General features: G+C 33.1%; 1 protein-coding gene across 12 annotated transcripts in view; it reads left to right on the forward strand.

The window, feature by feature from the left end:
* Positions 1 to 18,226, forward strand: part of CDC42BPA (CDC42 binding protein kinase alpha) — a 328,754-nt gene that overhangs the window by 122,715 nt on the left and 187,813 nt on the right. For all 12 annotated transcript variants that reach the window (XM_074262585.1, XM_074262586.1, XM_074262589.1 and 9 more), the window contains exons 3-4: positions 6,680 to 6,763; positions 15,100 to 15,195. In XM_074262585.1, the coding sequence (XP_074118686.1) occupies positions 6,680 to 6,763; positions 15,100 to 15,195 (180 nt within the window). The remainder of the gene's footprint in view (positions 1 to 6,679; positions 6,764 to 15,099; positions 15,196 to 18,226) is intronic.

Below are 18,226 nucleotides of genomic sequence, written 5' to 3' on the forward strand. Positions count from 1 at the left end.
TTTTATAGTCAAAGATTCCGATAAAGGCCTCATTTCCAAATATATAGAGAATTGACTCTAATTTATGAGAAATCAAGCCATTCTCCAATTGATAAATGTTCAAAGGATATGAACAGATAATTCTCAGATGAAGAAACTATTTTTAGCCATATGAAAAGATATTCCAAGTTATTATTAATCAGAGAAATGCAAATTAACAACTCTGAGATACCACTACACACCTGTCAGATTGGCTAGAATAATAGGGAAAGATAATGCAGAATGTGGAGGGGATGTGGGAAAACAGGGATACTGTTAACATTGTTGATGGCATGGTGAATAGATCCAGCCATTCTGGAGAGCAATTTGGAATTATGCTCAAAAAGTTATCAAACTGTGCATACCCTTTGACCCAGCAGTGTTACTACTGGGCTTATATCCCAAAGAGATCTTAAAGAAGGGAAAGGGACCTGTATGTGCAAGAATGTTTGTGGCAGCCTTCTTTGTGGTGGCCAGAAACTGGAAACTAAGTGGATGCCCATCAATTGGAGAATGTCTGAATAACTTGTGGTATATGAATATTATGGAATATTATTGTTCTGTAAGAAATGACCAACAGGATGATTTCAGAAAGGCCTGGAGAGACTTACATGAACTGATGCTGAGTGAAATGAGTAGGACCAGGAGATCATTATATACTTCAACAACAATACTATATGATGATCAATTCTGATGGATGTGGCCACTTTCAACAAAGAGATGAACCAAATAAGTTACAATAGAGCAGTGATGAACTGAACCAGCTACACCCAGTGAAAGAACTCTGAAAGACGACTGTGAACCACTACATAGAATTCCCATTCCCTCTAATTTTGTCCGCCTGCATTTTGGATTTCCTTCACAGGCTAATTGTATACTATTTCAAAGTCTGATTCTTTTTGTGCAGCAAAACAACTGTTTGGACATGTATACATATATTGTATTTAATTTATACTTTTAACATATTTAACATGTATTGGTCAACCTGCCATGGGGAGGGGGGCAAGGAAAGGAAAAATTAGAACAAAAGCTTTGGCAATTGTCAATGTTGTAAAATTACCCATGCATATATCTGGTAAATAAAAACTATTATTATTTAAAAAATGCAATTCTTCTAAACATTTCCATATGCACAAGAAAAGATAGATGAAAAGGTAAAATAAAAAAAATATGAGAACAAATAATTTATTCAGCCATTCTCCAACTGATGGGCATCCACTCAGTTTTCAATTCCTTGCCACTACAAAAAGGGCTGCTACAAACATTTTTGCACATGTGGGTCCTTTTTTCCTTTTTTATTATTTCTTTGGGATACATATTGATCATCTATACTCTTTAACAACCAAATTGGCCTTCTTTCTATTTTTTCACACCTCAGTTTATCCTCTCCATGGCTTTTCAGTAGTAGTTATCTGTGCTAGTCATTCCTAGTTAACTCTGCAAACTTCAAAGAATAAATCTCAAAGAATACTTCTTTTCCTTAAAAAACGTGTCACATTATACATGGAGTCTTAACTTGATTCTCCCCTGTTTCTCAAATTACTTTCGTGTCCCCTCTCCTGATTATTTTATGTAGTGATTTGAACTTATTCTGCAAATGCTTATTATGTACTTGTCTTGCTCACTAGAATATGTAAGGAGAAAGGATTAATTCTTTGTATTTATATTCCCAGAACCTAACAGTGCCTTGTAAACAGGTGTTTAATAAATTCTTATTTATTGGGTGTTAGGCTTTGGTTATTTTGCAAAAAAGTACTCTTTGCAAGTACTTAGGAGCACTGCAGTACAAGATGACTAAAAATTCAGGAAATTGTTATTATTTCTCATTGCTCTCAAATGCACAGTAAACCGTACTCTACCAACTATTGTAGGCCACGATGCCATATGATTTCAATTTTCTTGCTTTTTCTAATTTAATTTATAATAAGAGTCAAGATTAATTTTATTTAATTGCTCAATATTATCTCCACTCTTTAATTATTAGGCAAAAATTTATATATGGTCTACTAATTTATCCCCACTCCCATTCTACTATCTGTGAAGCATAAGATGGCTGCACCACCTTAATAAACATCTTGAAATTTCATTTATTTATTTATTTGTTTGTTTATTGTATTGCTATTACCAAATAATCCACTATCTAATAAACTAGTCATTTAACTTAAGCTGGTCCTCTGAAATACAATTTGTGGATGTGTAGAGACAAAGTAAAAACACAAGTCTTAGATATACAGTGATAGAATTTCAAGGGCTAGAAAGGATCTTAGAGAGGACTATTTTCTTTCTCATTTTATTGAGGTTTTGAAAAGACAAATGATTTACCCAAGGACACATTGCTTTTCGTAGCAGAGGTAGACTTAATATTTAATAATATTTTAATGATGCTAAAGCTTTAAGATTTATAAAGCCTTTTCATGATCACATTCTTCTAAGAGTCATGCAGTATAGATGTTAATATTGTCATTTTTACATATAGGTTAAATTATGATTATTTGGCTCATCGTTCAAAAGCTTGAAACTTGGCTCATCGTTCAAAAGCTTGAAACTTGGCTCTTCAAATTCTAGTTTTCTCTTTCCTATATTCTCAATCATATATGAATGTAAATGTATGAATAATTCTGTATTTATTGTGTTTCCAGGTGGGTAGGTTGATGAGTATTTGTGTTGCCTAAGAGATGGATAAAAACTGTATTATGTTAAGGTGTTATTTTTGGATTCTGTGGTAAATTTGAGCTATCTAGTTGAATTACTTCTTCTTCTTCTGAAAGGAAAGTCTTTGATTGCTAAATGAAAATTGACCCTTTATAAGATATGAAAAATTGAAAATTCTCTCTTTACTTTTATTAATGGAAAAATACCACTTTTATTGAACAAGTTTATTTTGGCTACTGATATTTCCAATTAAATTTGTTATTATTTATTGTTCAAGCTTAATTTTAAAAAATACTTTAAATTTTGGTTGATCCCCAGATTGTAATGGAGCTTACTTGATATAAATGTAAAATATCAGGAAACTTAGAAGAGATATTTTTAATAATGCCCACTTTCCAAATACAATACTTTTCCCATTAGAAATATTTCTGCTTATTACACTGGCTGATAAAGTCTAGCAATATATTCTTCTGTCAGAAATATAAGATCCTATATATTCTCCAGTATTAAAGCCTTAGGGATATTCTGCTTCTTTCTAGATAAATGTAAGGAAAATAATGACTATCGAGGGTATATAATTTCATGGGTTTTTTTTAAATAATATTTTACTTTTCCCAAATACACATACAACAATTAATATTTTTTTTAATGTTTTGAATTCCAAATTCTAACCTTTCCTTCCCCCCTCCCAGAGACAGTAAGCAATTTGCTATGGTTATACATATGCAATTAGATGAAAGATTTCTATATTAGTCATTTTTTTGTTTTGTTTTGTTTTTTATTTTTTTCTGCCGTCATTTTTTGTTTTGTTTTGTTTTTTATTTTTTTCTGTCTTCAAGTTCATTTTATTATAGCTTTTTATTTACAAAACATATGATTGGGTAATTTTTCAACATTGACCCTTGCAAAACCTTTTGTTCCAAATTTCCCCTCCTTCCCTCCACTCATTCCCCTAGATGGCAGGTGGTCTAATATATTTTAAATATGTTAAAATACATGTTAAATCCAATATATGTATACATATTTATATCATTATCTTGCTGCACTAGAAAAATTGGATCTAGAAAGAAAAAAAAAAAACCTGAGAAGAAAAACAAAAAATGCAAGCAAACAATGACAGAGTGGAAATGCTATGTTGTGTTCCACATAGTCCTCTCTCTGGGTATAGATGACTCTCTTCATTACTGAACAATTGGAACTGGTTTCAGTCATCGCATTGTTGAAGAGAGCTATATCCATCAGAATTGAGTGTCTTATAATATTGTTGTGTGAAGTCTGGGTTAACACCCTGGACGCCTTAGAATCAACCGGAGTCAGGATAAGCAAAGGTCTTTGGTATTTATTCTTGGTCTTTAGGGGGAGAAGTGAAGGGGATGGACACAAACTCTCCCTCCACAACCTCCCTTCTCTTCGGCCACCGCCAAAATGACTCTGACTTGTCTTACTCCACTCTCCCTAATCCCTCCTACAATTATCTGTATACACCAAAAGATCAAGCCAACACAGTATAGTGGGAAGGGCCATTTTCCAAGCATATGCTTGTATTATTGTCCAATAGGTAATTAGTCTTAAGTGCTTCATTGTCTGATTCCAATGCACCTATTCAGAGTTTCAGCCCTTTACAGTTGTTGTGATCTCTTCGTTCTTCTCATTTCACTTAGCAAAAATTCATGTAAGAGTCTGCAGTCCTCACTGAAATCACCTGTTAGTCGTTTCTTACAGAACAATAATATTATATAACATTCATATACCATAATTTGTTCAACCATTCTCCAATTGATGGGCATCCACTCAGTTTCCAGTTTCTTGCCTCTACAAAGAGAGATGCCACAAACATTTCTGCACATGTGGGTCCCTTTCCCTCCTTTAAGATCTCTTTGGGATATAAGCCCAGTAGAAATACTGCTGGGTCAAAAGGTATGTTAAGTTTGATAACTTTTTGAGCATGGTTCCAAATTGCTCTCCAGAATGGTTGGATCAATTCACAATTCCACCAACAATGAATGTGTCAGTGTTCCAGTTTTCCCATATCCCCTCCAACATTCAGCATTATCTTTTCCTATCATTTTAGCCAGTCTGAGAGGTGTGTAGTGGTATCTCAGAGTTTTCTTAATTTGCATTTCTCTGATCAATAGTGAATTTGTGAATATCTTTTCATATAGAAATAGTTTCAATTTCTTCATCTGAAAATTGTTCATGTCCTTTGACCATTTATCAATTGGGGAATGGCTTGATTTCTCATAAATTTGAGTCAATTCTCTATATATTTTGGAAATGAGGCCTTTATCAGAACCTTTGAATGTAAAAATGTTTTCCCAGTTTGCTTCCCTTCCAATCTTGTCTGCATTAGTTTTATTTATACAAAAACTTTTAAACTTAATATAACAAAAATTATTTATTTTGTGATCTATAATGATCTCTAGTTCTTCTTTGGTCACAAATTCCTTTCTCCTTCACAGGTCTAAGAAGTAAACTATCTTATGTTCTTCTAATTTATTTATAATATCATTATTTATGCGTAGATCAAGAATCCATTTTGACCTTATCTTGGTATACTGTGTTAAGTGTGGATCAATGCCTAGTTTCCAATTTTCCCAGAAGTTTTTGTCAAGTAGTGAATTCTTATCCCAAAAGTTGGGGTTTTTGGGTTTGTCAAACACTAGATTGCTATAATTAGTGACTATTTTGTCATGTGAACCTAATGTATTTCACTGATCAACTGGTCTTTTTCTTAGCCATTTCCAAATGGTTTTGATAATCATTGCTTTATAATATAGTTTTAGATCTGGTACAGCTAGACCACCTTAATTTGATTTTTTTTTCATTAGTTCCCTTGAAATTCTTGACCTCTTGTTCTTCCAGATGAATTTTGTTGTTATTTTTTCTAGGTCAGTAAACTAGTTTCTTGGGAGTTTGATTGGTATAGTACAAAATAAATAATTTAGGAAGTATTGTCATCTTTATATTTGTTCAACCTATCCAGCATTTCATATTTTTCCAGTTGTTTAGATCTGACTTTATTTGTGTGGAAAGTGTTTTATAGTTTTGCTCATATAGTTCCTGACTTTCTCTTAGCAGATAGATTCCCAAATATTTTATACTATCGACAGTTATTTTAAATATAATTTCTATTTGTATCTCTTGCTGTTGGAATTTGTTATTGTGTATAAAAATGCTGATGATTTATGTGGATTTGTTTTGTATCCTGCAACTTTTCTAAAGTTGAGGATTATTTTCTGATAGCTTTTTAGTTGATTTTCTGGGGTTTTCTTAAGTATACCATCATACCATCTGCAAAGAGTGATAATTTGATTTCCTCATCACCTACTCTAATTCATTTAATCTCTTTCTCAACTCTTATTGCCAAAGCTAGCATTTCTAATCCAATATTGAATGGCAATGGTGATAGTGACAACCTTGTTTCACTCCTGATCTTATTGGGGATGGTTCCAGTTTATTCCCATTATATATGCTGTTTACTGAGGGTTTTAAATAGATGCTACTGACTGTTTTAAGGAAAAGTACATTTATTCCTATACTCTCTAGTGTTTTTAATAGCAATTGGTGTTGGATTTTATCAAAATGCTTTTTCTTCATCTATTGAGATGATCATATGGTTTTTGTTAATTTGATTATTGATAAGTCAATTATGCTAATAGTTTCCCTAATATTGAACCAGCCCTGCATTCCTGGTATAAATCCTACTTGGTCATGATGTATTATCTAGGGGCATGATTTTCTGTAATCTCTTTGCTAATATTTTATTTAAGATTTTTACATCATATATTAGTCATTTATTGAAAGAAGTTTGCACACAAAAGAAAATGAAAATATGGTATACTTCAGTCTGTTTTCAGATGCCATTGGTTTTTTCTCTTAAGATGGATTTCATTTTTCATCATGAATCCTTTGGAATTGTTTTCGATTATTGCATTGCTAAGAATAGCTGAGTGATTCACAATTGCATATTTTCATATTTTTAAAGTCTATCCTTTATCTTTTTTTCTAGGTGGCTGTTGTAAAGCTAAAAAATGCTGATAAAGTATTTGCCATGAAAATATTGAATAAATGGGAAATGTTGAAAAGAGCAGAGGTAAGATTCCAAATACTTGAGACTTTATATACTATTTTAGACGGTTTTTAAGATGGCAAATTTTTAAATAAAGAAGGGGGATTATAAAATAGGAAAAACCAATATTTACTTATAATAAAATTTTAATTAAAATATATTACCACTTTAGTCATGTGCTGGGTATGGATAACATTATTTCTTATAAATCTTTCAGAATTGTTTTGGATCATTGTGTTTCTGCGAATAGCAAAGCAATTCACAGCTGATCATCCCACAATATTACTGTTACTTTGTAAACAGTACATTTCACTTTGCATGAACTAATAGAGGACTCTCCAGGTTTTTTGAGAGCATCCTGCTTCTCATTTCTTATAGAACATTAATATTCCATTATAATCACATATCACAATTTATTTAGCAATTCCCCACTTGATAGTCATGACCTCACTTTCCCGTTCTTTTCCCTGTGAAAAGAGCTGCTATTAATATTTTTGTACATTTGAGTCCTTTTCCTTTTTTTGTCCTTTTTTGGGATGCATACCTAGTAGTGTGATATTGTTAGAATAAACGATATGCATGATTCAAAATCTAATGGTTTAAAATATTCTTGTTAGAATTGTGTCCAAGATGCATTTTTTTTTTTTTTTTTTTGTGGCTTTGCTTATACATGTTTTCAAATTGTTCTCTTCTGTGTTTGTATTAAGCTTGATAACTCTTTTTTTGTGGTTTTATTTTGTTTTTGCTCATTCTTCCAGCATACCTCTTGGCTTAGGGCTTTATGTTAGTTTATGCACACTTCTGGCTTGAGCTTTTGTCCTTCTACTTTTTACTTTCACACCTCAGCTTGAGGACTGACAAGTTACTCTGAAATTGGTGGGGTCCAGGAAGAGGACTTTTCTTGTCCTTCAGTACTGAGCTCTACAAGTTTCTGCTCAGGTTTGTGTCTTTTTAACTTGTGTGTGTTCGATTTTCAGTTGACTGCTGCTGGACCTCATCAGTGCTAGTCCTCTAAGTTTCTGCACATTCAAAGTGGCTGAACTGCTGTATACAGTTTTGGCCTGAAACTTTTTGCCTTGGTTATTTCACTGTAAACTTAGACACTTGGTTAAAGGCTAAAAACAGCCTTTCCTTTTTTGCTCCATTGCTCAGTCACTTACCTACATTTTTTGGGGACAACAATAGCTTTTTATTTTCAATATACATGCAAAGATAGTTTTTAGCATTCACCCTTGTAAAAACCTTGTTTTCCAAATTGTTTCCCTCCTTTCCCTAGAGAGCAAACCAATATATGTTAAGTATGTGCAATTCTTCTAAATGTATTTCCACATTTCTCATGCTGCACAAGAAAAATCAGATAAAAAAGGAAAAAAATGATAAAGAAAAAAAAATCAAACAACAACAAAGAAGGTGAAAATATTATCTTGTGATCCATATTCATTCCCTATCACCTTCTTTCTGGATGCAGATAGCTGCATCACAAATCTGTTGGAATTGACCTGAATCATTTCATTGTTGAAAAGAGCCACATCCATCATAGTTGATCATCACATAATTTTGTTACCAGTGTATACAATGTTCTCTTGGATTCTACTTACTTCACTTAGGATCAGTTCATGGAAGTCTCTCCAGGCCTTTCTAAAATCGTTTTGATGATCATTTCTTATAGAACAATAATATTCCATAACATTCATATATCATAAATTATTTAGCCATTCTCCAACTGATGGACATGTACTCAGTTTCCAGTTTTAAGAAACTACAAAAAGAGCTACCACAAACATTTTTGATATCCGGGTCCTTTTTTCCTTTTGTATGATCTCTTTGGATTACAGACTCAGGAAAGATACTGCTGGATCAAAGGGTATGCACAGTTTGATAATATTTTGGGCATGATTCTAGATTGCTCACCAGAATGGTTGGATCATTTCACAATTCTACCAAGCATGCATTAGTGTCCCATTTTTCTCACATCCTCTCCAACATTAATAATTATATTTTCCTGTTATCTTAGCTATTCTGAGAAGTATGTAGATTATCACATTTCTTAAAGCTGTTACTGCTCATGCTCCCTCACAAATGCTGCTTTTCCTGATATGCTGGACAAGATACAACAGAGTTGCAAAATGCCACTTAATTCTTGTGTTGAACACTAGTTCAGGGTTCTCTTTCTATTCCATTGTTTCCTGTGTTGGGACTTTATCTTGGTCCTTTTTCTGTTATTGGACCTATACGCCTTCATTTTGCCCAAAGTGCTGTGCTTCTGACCAGCCTTGGTTCAAAGTATCAGCAAACTTCTCTGCCTTCCTAAGCCAACTTTGACTGGGAAAACAAAGAAACAAAAAATAGCCTGCTTTGACTTTTTTTTTTTAAATAGCTTTTTATTTTTCAAAATGCATGCAAAAATAGTTTTTAATATTCACTCTTGCAAAATCTTGTGTTCCAAATTTTCCCTGCTTCTCTCTTTACTTTCCTCCTTCCCCTAGACAGCAAGCAATCCAACATAGGTTGAACATGTGGAATTCTTCCAAACATTTTTCTACATTTATCATGCTGCATATCAGTTCAAATATTTGATCAAAAAGGGGACAAAAAAAGAAAGAAAAAACAAGAACAACAAAAAAGATGAAAATGTTATGTTGTGATTCATATTTAGTCCCTGTAGTCCTCTATGGATGTAAATGCTCTTTGTATCACAAGTTCATTGGAAATGACCTGAATCATTTCATTATTGAAACTGCTTTGACTTTTTAAAAATCACTTTCCTGCTAAAATTCATTCTGGTTTATTTTCTGAATCGTTATAAAACAAGTATTCTGAGCTAGCTATGCAGAAATATTACTTCTTACTCTACCAGCTTGACTTTGCCTCCTTAAATTGGTTTTTAAAATCTTTATTCTTTTTGATTTGTGTACAATTTACATTTTTTTTTGTTTGTGGTTTTGCTTGTAGATTTTTTTTCATGTTTCTCTTTTCCTATATCGATGACTTTAACTTTCCAGTCATTATGCCCAGGGAACTTCTTTATGGTAGGCTCCTCTTCCTCTTCCCCCTTTCTTCCTTTCTATAGATTCTTTACTGTGGCCTTTGTTGATGGGCCTTGAGCACTTTTAGGGGATGGGAGGTGGTTGTGAGCAGAGGAATATCTGTCCCGAGGTACTGGCCTTTTTATTTTCTTCTGCTATTTTCTTAACTCAGTCTGGAGGTCTGTAAATTTTCAGTGTTCCCAGATTAGTGTAATCTGGGGTGAGAGATCTGAGGTACCTTTCTAGATTGAGTTCTATAAGTTCCTGATCCAGGTTTGGGTCTATTAACTTGTCTTTGGTTGGGATTTAGTAGACTTTTAATGGATTCACTCTTAGAGCAGTGGGGAGGTTCTGCAGTTTCCTGGAATAATTGAATTGCTGGCTCCATTTTGGTTTGGGACTCCTGACCTAATTAATCTATTGTAGGCTTAGATTGTAGACCAAAGGTTAGGCTGCATTTGTGCTGCTCTGTTCTTAGGCTCAGTCACAATAGCCATATTTCCCAAACTTTTTTCTAGCTAAAACTAGGATGGCCTACACTTGAGACCCTTCCTAGATATGTAATCTAGAATTGGGTGATAGACAACAGAGCCACCAGATGGCATCAGTTCAGGAATCTCTTAGGATTTTTTCAACCTGCCCTGGCGCTTTATTTCATTCTTCTTTTCATCTTTGCGGCCAGCAATCATCTAACCATACCACACTCTTGGCTAGCCCTAGTCCTTCTATTAGTAAACTTCTCTGTCTCCTCAAGCTGCCCTGAAATGGAAAAATGATTAACTAACTTTTTCTTGGCTTTCCTCATCAGAATTAGTTTAGAGTTTTTTTGGGGATTGTCATGGAATAGATGTGTTGAGTAAGCTGGGCAAAAATGTTCCATCTCATTTTCCAATTATATCCCATATAATATTCCTGAGAAATATTAGCACACAAATGCATAATAGTTTTCAAACCTTGCAAAACCTTGTGTTTCAATTTTTTCCCTCCCTTTCCTCCCACCCCTTCCCTAGATGGTGAGTAATCCAGTATATGTTAAACATGTACAAGAGACTCCAAGAGTAAGAGATAGCTGGAAGCCAAAGATATTCTGATAAAACAAAATAAAAAACAAACAAATAAAAAGGAGGAAAAAAAAAGAAAAGAAAGAAATTCCCAGAAAGTAAAAAGTGGGGTAGGGATGGAAGAAGTTTAGAGCAGCATTCTGGACCACACTGGGGGAAACCCTTAAGCCCTCAATACTTCAATTAAGAAAGTTGCATGGAAGCCTTAAATTGCATTAGCATTGAGATTGAGGAAGGAAGGGAGAGAGAAGAGTGAAAGGAGACAGAGAGGAAAAGAAAGAGAATATTATAGTTCAAAGAATAATAAGGTTGTGATTAAAACTAGTCTTACATTTTTTGAACCTAAATATCAAGGTGGTTGATGGACCTTGCTTATTCTACCTTCACAACTTTATGGCTTATTACCCCAAAGCTTTAGAAAGATTTATACTCCGTTATTAAAAAGGAAGAAGAGAATTCATAGGTTCTCCAAGCACATGATGAACAGTTAAAAAAAAAAAAACTTGCATGAGTGCTTTTAGAATATGAGATATCACTTCACTTATTAATTTAAGTACATACTATTATATTAATTATATTATATTATATTATATTATATATATTAATTTAAGTACATACTATTATATTTTTCAAAAATAATGTAGACATAGCCCACAAAAGAGGTGAAATCTAAGAAGAGAATTAAAAAACCCTTCTTGGACAACTGCTACATAAACTTTAAAAACAAGTTGACAAAAAGAGTTCAGTAAATGCCTGAATCATAAGGATTTGTTTATGGAAAATAGATTTGTGATGATAATTCAGAACCATGTTATTACTTCTAGAAGTTACAGATGAATTATCAGAGGAGGAAAAGTGGTGACTGCTGTGTAAGAAGATATTGTAGTGTGTATGTGTGTACATCCTCCAGATAATTAGATAACCGTGTGCTCATGACAAGTTTTATATATTTAAATCTCACTAACTTTTAATATATCAAATACTCAAAAATCTCCAGACTATATAGAATGAAAAACTAAAAATACAAAGCCCTGGTGGAAGAAATTAAAACAAAGTATGAAAAAGAAGAGCCTATTGATTTGTTGGCTGCATGAGTCATTGCAACAGTTCTTTGCATGAGTTTTGAGGTGGTCTTGCATTTCACTTGTATTCAGCAGCCCACAATAGTTCACACAATGTAAAATTCAAAAGAATAACAAAATGACAAATTGTTTTGGGTCTATTACCTGAATGCCAATAAAAATGATTGATTCAATTGCATTTGAGACTTTGAAAAGATAACTAAATGAACATGTCCCATGAGCAGTTGCAAAGGTAAAACTTATGATCCTAGTGATTAATGATGAATATTACTGATGACTTAGTAACAAATATTAGATTAGTAATGTATAACGAGCAAAGCACTTAACTTCTCTGGCCCTTAGTTTTCTAATCTGGAAAGTGAGAGGGATTGCATTACTGTCATAATCCTCTATAATTGTTTCTACTTAATAATCCTTTGATTCTGAATATTAGAGAATCATTCCTGTCACAGTTTAAACAAGGCCATTTCTCTAGCATGATTCTTTAATTTACTTTTTACCCATAAAATATGTAGTTTGAAAATTGGCTTAATTTCAAAGCTTTTAAAATTATATTGAACATTAGGATTCATTAGATATTTACCTGTGCTTTTGCAGATAAAGAAGATATAAAAAAGTATTCTTTTTTGACATCCCTTGATTCTACTCTTCGAACTGATTGAAAGAAAGAACATCTGGCTGTCATAAAGTAGTAGCTTTAAGTTTGTATTGTAAAATCAAGTTGTTCTCTTCATCCTTAAAAACCACTAATTCTCTGCAAATAGAACTTGGAGCTCATTTTTTGGTTATTGGATTTTTAGGAGAAGTAATTTTAAAAGAGAAAATGTTTGATTTTTTTTTTTGTCAAATATAGGTATTACTTCACTATACTGTTAAATTTCTCCCTACTCTAAAGTAAAGAATTTAAGAGATTCAGAAACTACTAAAGTACTTGTTGGAATTGCAAAGTTTTATAAAATATTTTAAGCTATATGGCATATGGTATAAGTCCTCATTTATGTGCCAGCAGTGTACTAAACATGAGATACAAATTAAAAAGATAGGAGTTTATATTCTAATTAAGGAGAGTTTGGCAGAGGGCAGGTGGACCTTAGGAGGTTGTAGCATATTGGAAGACAAGTCCTAGGAATGTAAGAGTACAATAGCAGGTTTGTAAAGTAAATCAGCAAGCTAGATGGCAAAGCCTAGTGGAGCTGCAAAGCATGTTATAAAGGCTACTAGTAGTTCAATATCTTTTTCGAAGGTTTGTAGTGAGTCCCGTTCTCATTCAAGTATTGTTAATGGATATATTTCTGATGTATGTGGGATCTCAATAATTTATAGGATTGTGGATAACAGCAGAGTCATAATATAGCTGGGGAAGAGAAACACAAAGTGCTTAAAAGAACCTTAGTGGTGAGATGTAAGGAAAATGCTTCCTGGGATTTGCTCCTTCTATGTCTTCAGGCCACTGAGATCTGGATGGGTGGGCTAGAGAATGGGAAGGGAAGATCCCTTATTCCTACAATACCTGCTTCTGCTGGAATGTTGGCCATAGTACTAAATATTTCGGTGGTACAATTATAACTGTCTCATCTAATTTTGTTAATTATTATTAAGACTAAAGTAGAATATAGTATGATAGAGGGGAAAAAAAGGTACATTTAAAGTTATTTAGAACAGTAAAAGCCAGGAAGGACTTAAGTAGATGAGTAATAAGAAATAGCATAATATAGAGAACAAAATTTCTGCTTCATTTTGAGGCAGATTTTAGATTCACACCCTGCCTCTATGAACCTGGACATTTAATATGTCAGTGCTTCTGCAATGTTTATGACCTTCCATATTTCTGGAACAGTTGCACAGAAGGTGCTGTAATGCATTGTTTAGCGGGAGTTTACTTTCAGAAGTTGCCTAAAGCAATTGCAAGTCAACTTCCTTATTCTGTCACTATGAATTATAAGTGGGGCTATAGAGAAAAAAATGTGTCCTATTTGTTAGAACTGGGTAAAATAAGTTAGTAGGGCTGTATGAAGATAGAGTAAAGTCAAAGTAGTGAGAATGGAGAATAGATATCTGAATTTGAAAAAAGTTAAGGATAGTTAAGAAAGTGACCAAATAAAAATATTTTTTTGTCATATGTAGACGATAGAGATAAGTGTTAAACAATTATCTGATTATAAATTTTGGGAAGTCACATTTTAACAAATATTTTAAATGTTAATATTGTGCAATATTTTAAGTATTTAATTTTGGATTTTGCTATTATAACAAAGACTACTGTTGTTGCAGTTCAAATGGAAAGTTTACCTATACATGATAATTTCCTCTAGATGTAACTGTTGGTGGATATTGTACTGATTGTGTCAAGCCCCATAACACTGTGGTCCATGATCACTCAAAAGTGATCAGCTACAGTTCACAAGGCAGGAAAAAAAAATCAAGTGGACAACTTTTTTTGTTTAGACTTTGCATTCCTTCAATATCCGTATCTTAGACACTAGATGAAAATGACTTGAATTAAGTAGATGAAAGAAAGTAGACTTATTTCTTCCCCTTACCCCTTCCCCCAGATGGCAGGTTGACCAATACATGTTAAATATGTTAAAGTATAAGTTAAATACAATATATGTATACATGTTTAAACAGTTATTTTGCTGTACAAAAAGAATCGGACCTTGAAATAGTGTACAATTAGCCTTGAAGGAAATCCAAAATATAGGGATTGGGATTTCTATATAGTGGTTCATAGTCATCTCCCAGAGTTCTTTTGCTGGGTGTAGCTGGTTCAGTTCATTACTGCTCTATTGGAACTGATTCGGTTCACTGAGATAGAATCTTTAAAGTTCTAAAAAAAAAGGTTCTGAAATATTAGATTTTTTTGTGAAACACTTATGGGAGGACATGAGCATAAAACGAAGGTAGAGATTGAATTTTGGGTGGAGATGGTACAGCAATGATTATTAATACTGTATTCGGATATTATGTTGTACAGAATAGGTATACTTATAGCAGTATGTTGTTTGTTTCATTGCTTAAGTTTTTATAAACTGGAAAAAAATAGTATTCTCAAGGAGTAAATATTACATTTGAGTGGGCTTTAAAAACTAAGGACATAATCATATCCTCTTTTTTTAAAAAAGAAAGAACAAATGTGTCAGTATTTATTTTTCAGCATAATAACTGCTAAATTTTTTTTTTCTTCTTTGTAGACAGCATGTTTTCGAGAAGAGAGGGATGTGCTGGTGAATGGAGACAACAAGTGGATTACAACTTTGCACTATGCCTTCCAGGATGACAATTACTTAGTAAGTATCACATTTGTGTACATACTATTAGCAGTATTCATTACTCCTTAACCAGTTAGTTGTTCCTTTAGAAGGATTAGGCTTATGTATTGTTTTAAGTTAGTATGGTATAATGATAAAATACTGGATTTGGAAAACATTACTTGAAATACCAAGTTTGCTACTTGTATGATCTTGGTAATTCACTTATCTCTATAATAATGCTTTGGGTCCAAGTATAGTCTTGACTGAAATACCCAAATTAGGATTTTCCTCCCCATTCTTTTGTAAAAACAGCACTTTTGTCTCTTAAGTTATTTTAGCTAAATCTACTTGAAGGCAATCCATTGGGTCTCTTTCTTTTACCTTATATTCTTCATATCCATTTTGTTACCTCGTTCCCTGATTTTGGAGTTTTACTTTTCTTATTAATTCCTTTTTCTTTTTATCTAGTTTTCTAGTTCTTCCTCACTTTATTTATTTTTTTCAATTAAGTAGACAAGTAAAATATTCTTTTCCTTTTCTTGACCTTGTTTTTTATAGGTTTTTAAAATGTTCATTTTCTGTACCTTTTTCCTAAAAAGATTTTTTTCACTTCATTCTTCTTTTTTTTTTTTTTTTTAAATTATTTTTCTCTTAGTTTAGATAGACTCTTCTATCTGTTCTTTAATTCTTGGCCTTTTATTATATATTCCCTCTTTAGTTTCTTTATTCCTCAAGGAATTTGTGTACCTAATAGGTACCTAAGATATCTATTTTTAAGTTCTCTCTTCTAAATCATTTCCATATTATTGTCTTGAAGATATTGCCCTCATCTTTCTTTTTCTGTTATTCCTCACCATTAAAAATGCCAGTTTCTTCAAATAATAGGAAAGATAGAAATATTGTATCATGGCACTAGTTTTCCTTGATTCTTGATTGTGCAGTTTGTATTCTTTGTTATCCCCAATATTTCTGCAAACTCCCTTTATCCCATTTCCCATGAAAACTCTATTCTGGATCCATCATTTCCATATTTTTGATTTCCAGTTGCACTTAAGAACTCCAATTGATGGGCATCCACGTAGTTTCCAGTTTCTGGCCACAACAAAGAGAGCATTCTTGCACATATAGGTCCCTTTCCCTTCTTTAAGATCTCTTTGGGATACAAACCCAGTAGCAACACTTCTGGGTCAAAGAATACGCACAGTTTGATAACTTTTTGAGCATGGTTCCAAATTGCTCTCCAGAATGGCTGGATGTATTCACAACTCCACCAACAATGTATCAGTGTCCCCTCTAACATTCAGCATTATCATTTCACAGAATGATGAGTTTCTCAAGGTAGAATCTAGGAAAATAACAGATGGAAAATGGTGAAGGGAATTCAGTGGAAGCCATCTTTAGATATGGAAAAAGATCAGGGAATACCTCCCATTCTCTCCAACCAGAGGGAGGGAGGGACTTCAGGGGTAGAAATTGCTAAGAAGTTTTGAGTTTCTGAGTTGATTTATTTTGTAGAATGATGAGTTTCTAGGAATGATGAAGGCTAGGAAAATGGGAGGTGAAGCATTTATATAACCCTTACTATGTTCCAGGCAATGTGATAATTGCTTTTTTTTACAAATGTTATTTTATTTGATCCTTATAATAATCCTACAAAGTCAATGCTATTAGACTCTCACTTTCACACTTGAGAAAACTGAGGCAAGTAGTATTCTGGTGACTTGTCCAGTGTCACACAGCTAGGAAATGTGTCTGTGGCTAGATTTAAACTTGGGTCTTTCTGACTCCACATTTTGTGCTATATCCATTGTACTACCAGCTTTATGGGGGAGTGTTTGGGAGAGGGAAAAGGATTAGGGAGAAGAAAGGGGAGAGAGGGGAGAAAGGGAAGGAGCGGTAGGTCAAAGGATAAATGAAAACTGTTAATAGCCATATGAAAGATATAAAATATATATATATATATGTATATATATATATATATAATGAGAAACATAAATCAAAAAAATTCTGAAGTTTCTCCCTTAACACCATGTAAAATGATTATTCTCCTCTTTTGTTATCTTTTTCAATGTTAGGGGGTTCATGGGAAGATAAGAACACTTTAGAGTATTATTGGTTTAGTACCCAAGTCAGTATAACTGTTTTAGAAAGCAGTTTTGAATTATGAAAATGAAATGTCTAATGTCCCTTTACCTAATTTCACTGTTGAACTTATACCCAGAGAGATAATTTATAGTTTAAAAAAATCCTCATATGCATGAAAAATATTTATAGTAACATTTTTGGGATAGTGAAGAATTGAAAATAAAGTCTTTGACCATTAATTTGGGTGTATATAAACAATTTATCGTACACGAATGTAAGGAAATATTTCTGTGCTATAAGAATTGTTAAATATGATAAATTTTTAAAAGCATAGAAATATTTATTTGATGCAAAGTGAAATAGAATCACAAAACAATATACAAATTGATTGCAACAAAATAAACATAAAAAATAACCACAAAGCAATCAAAAATGTTACAAAGTTACAAGCATGACTCCCGAGAAGAAATAGAAGAAATTGTATTGTTTCTAATAAGTTGTACAATCTTATTGGTTCTACTTCCATATCTGTTTTGTGCTTTTCTCTCTATTCACATAGCTATCATTTTAATTGATGCTTCTATTATCTCTCATCTGGACTTTTGTAATGTTCTCTGTTTCGGTCTTCTTGGGCTCTCTGGAAGCAGCTTTCGTTTCAGTTCAGTAATCATCACAAGAACAGCCAGGTGTTAAAAGTCCGGATTCTTTATTATCTCCTTCCTGGGACTGGGCAGCTTTCTGGAGAGCCTTTCAGACTGGCCTTGGTCTCAGTGGAGAAATGCAGGAGGAGAGCCTGACTGAAGGTGGAAATGAATCTCTGTCTCTTGGCTCTGGGAGCTTCTCCTCTGTGGCTCTCAGTCCCTGCTTATATGCTCCACACTGAGTATACACCAATCATTATATCAGTAGGAAACCATTATTTGTTATAAGATGAAATTGATCATACTGAACTTAGAGAAGTATTAAGCACCATGCTAAACTA

The sequence above is a fragment of the Sminthopsis crassicaudata genome, chromosome 4, assembly GCF_048593235.1.
Source record: "Sminthopsis crassicaudata isolate SCR6 chromosome 4, ASM4859323v1, whole genome shotgun sequence".
Taxonomy (NCBI): Eukaryota; Metazoa; Chordata; class Mammalia; order Dasyuromorphia; family Dasyuridae; genus Sminthopsis; species Sminthopsis crassicaudata.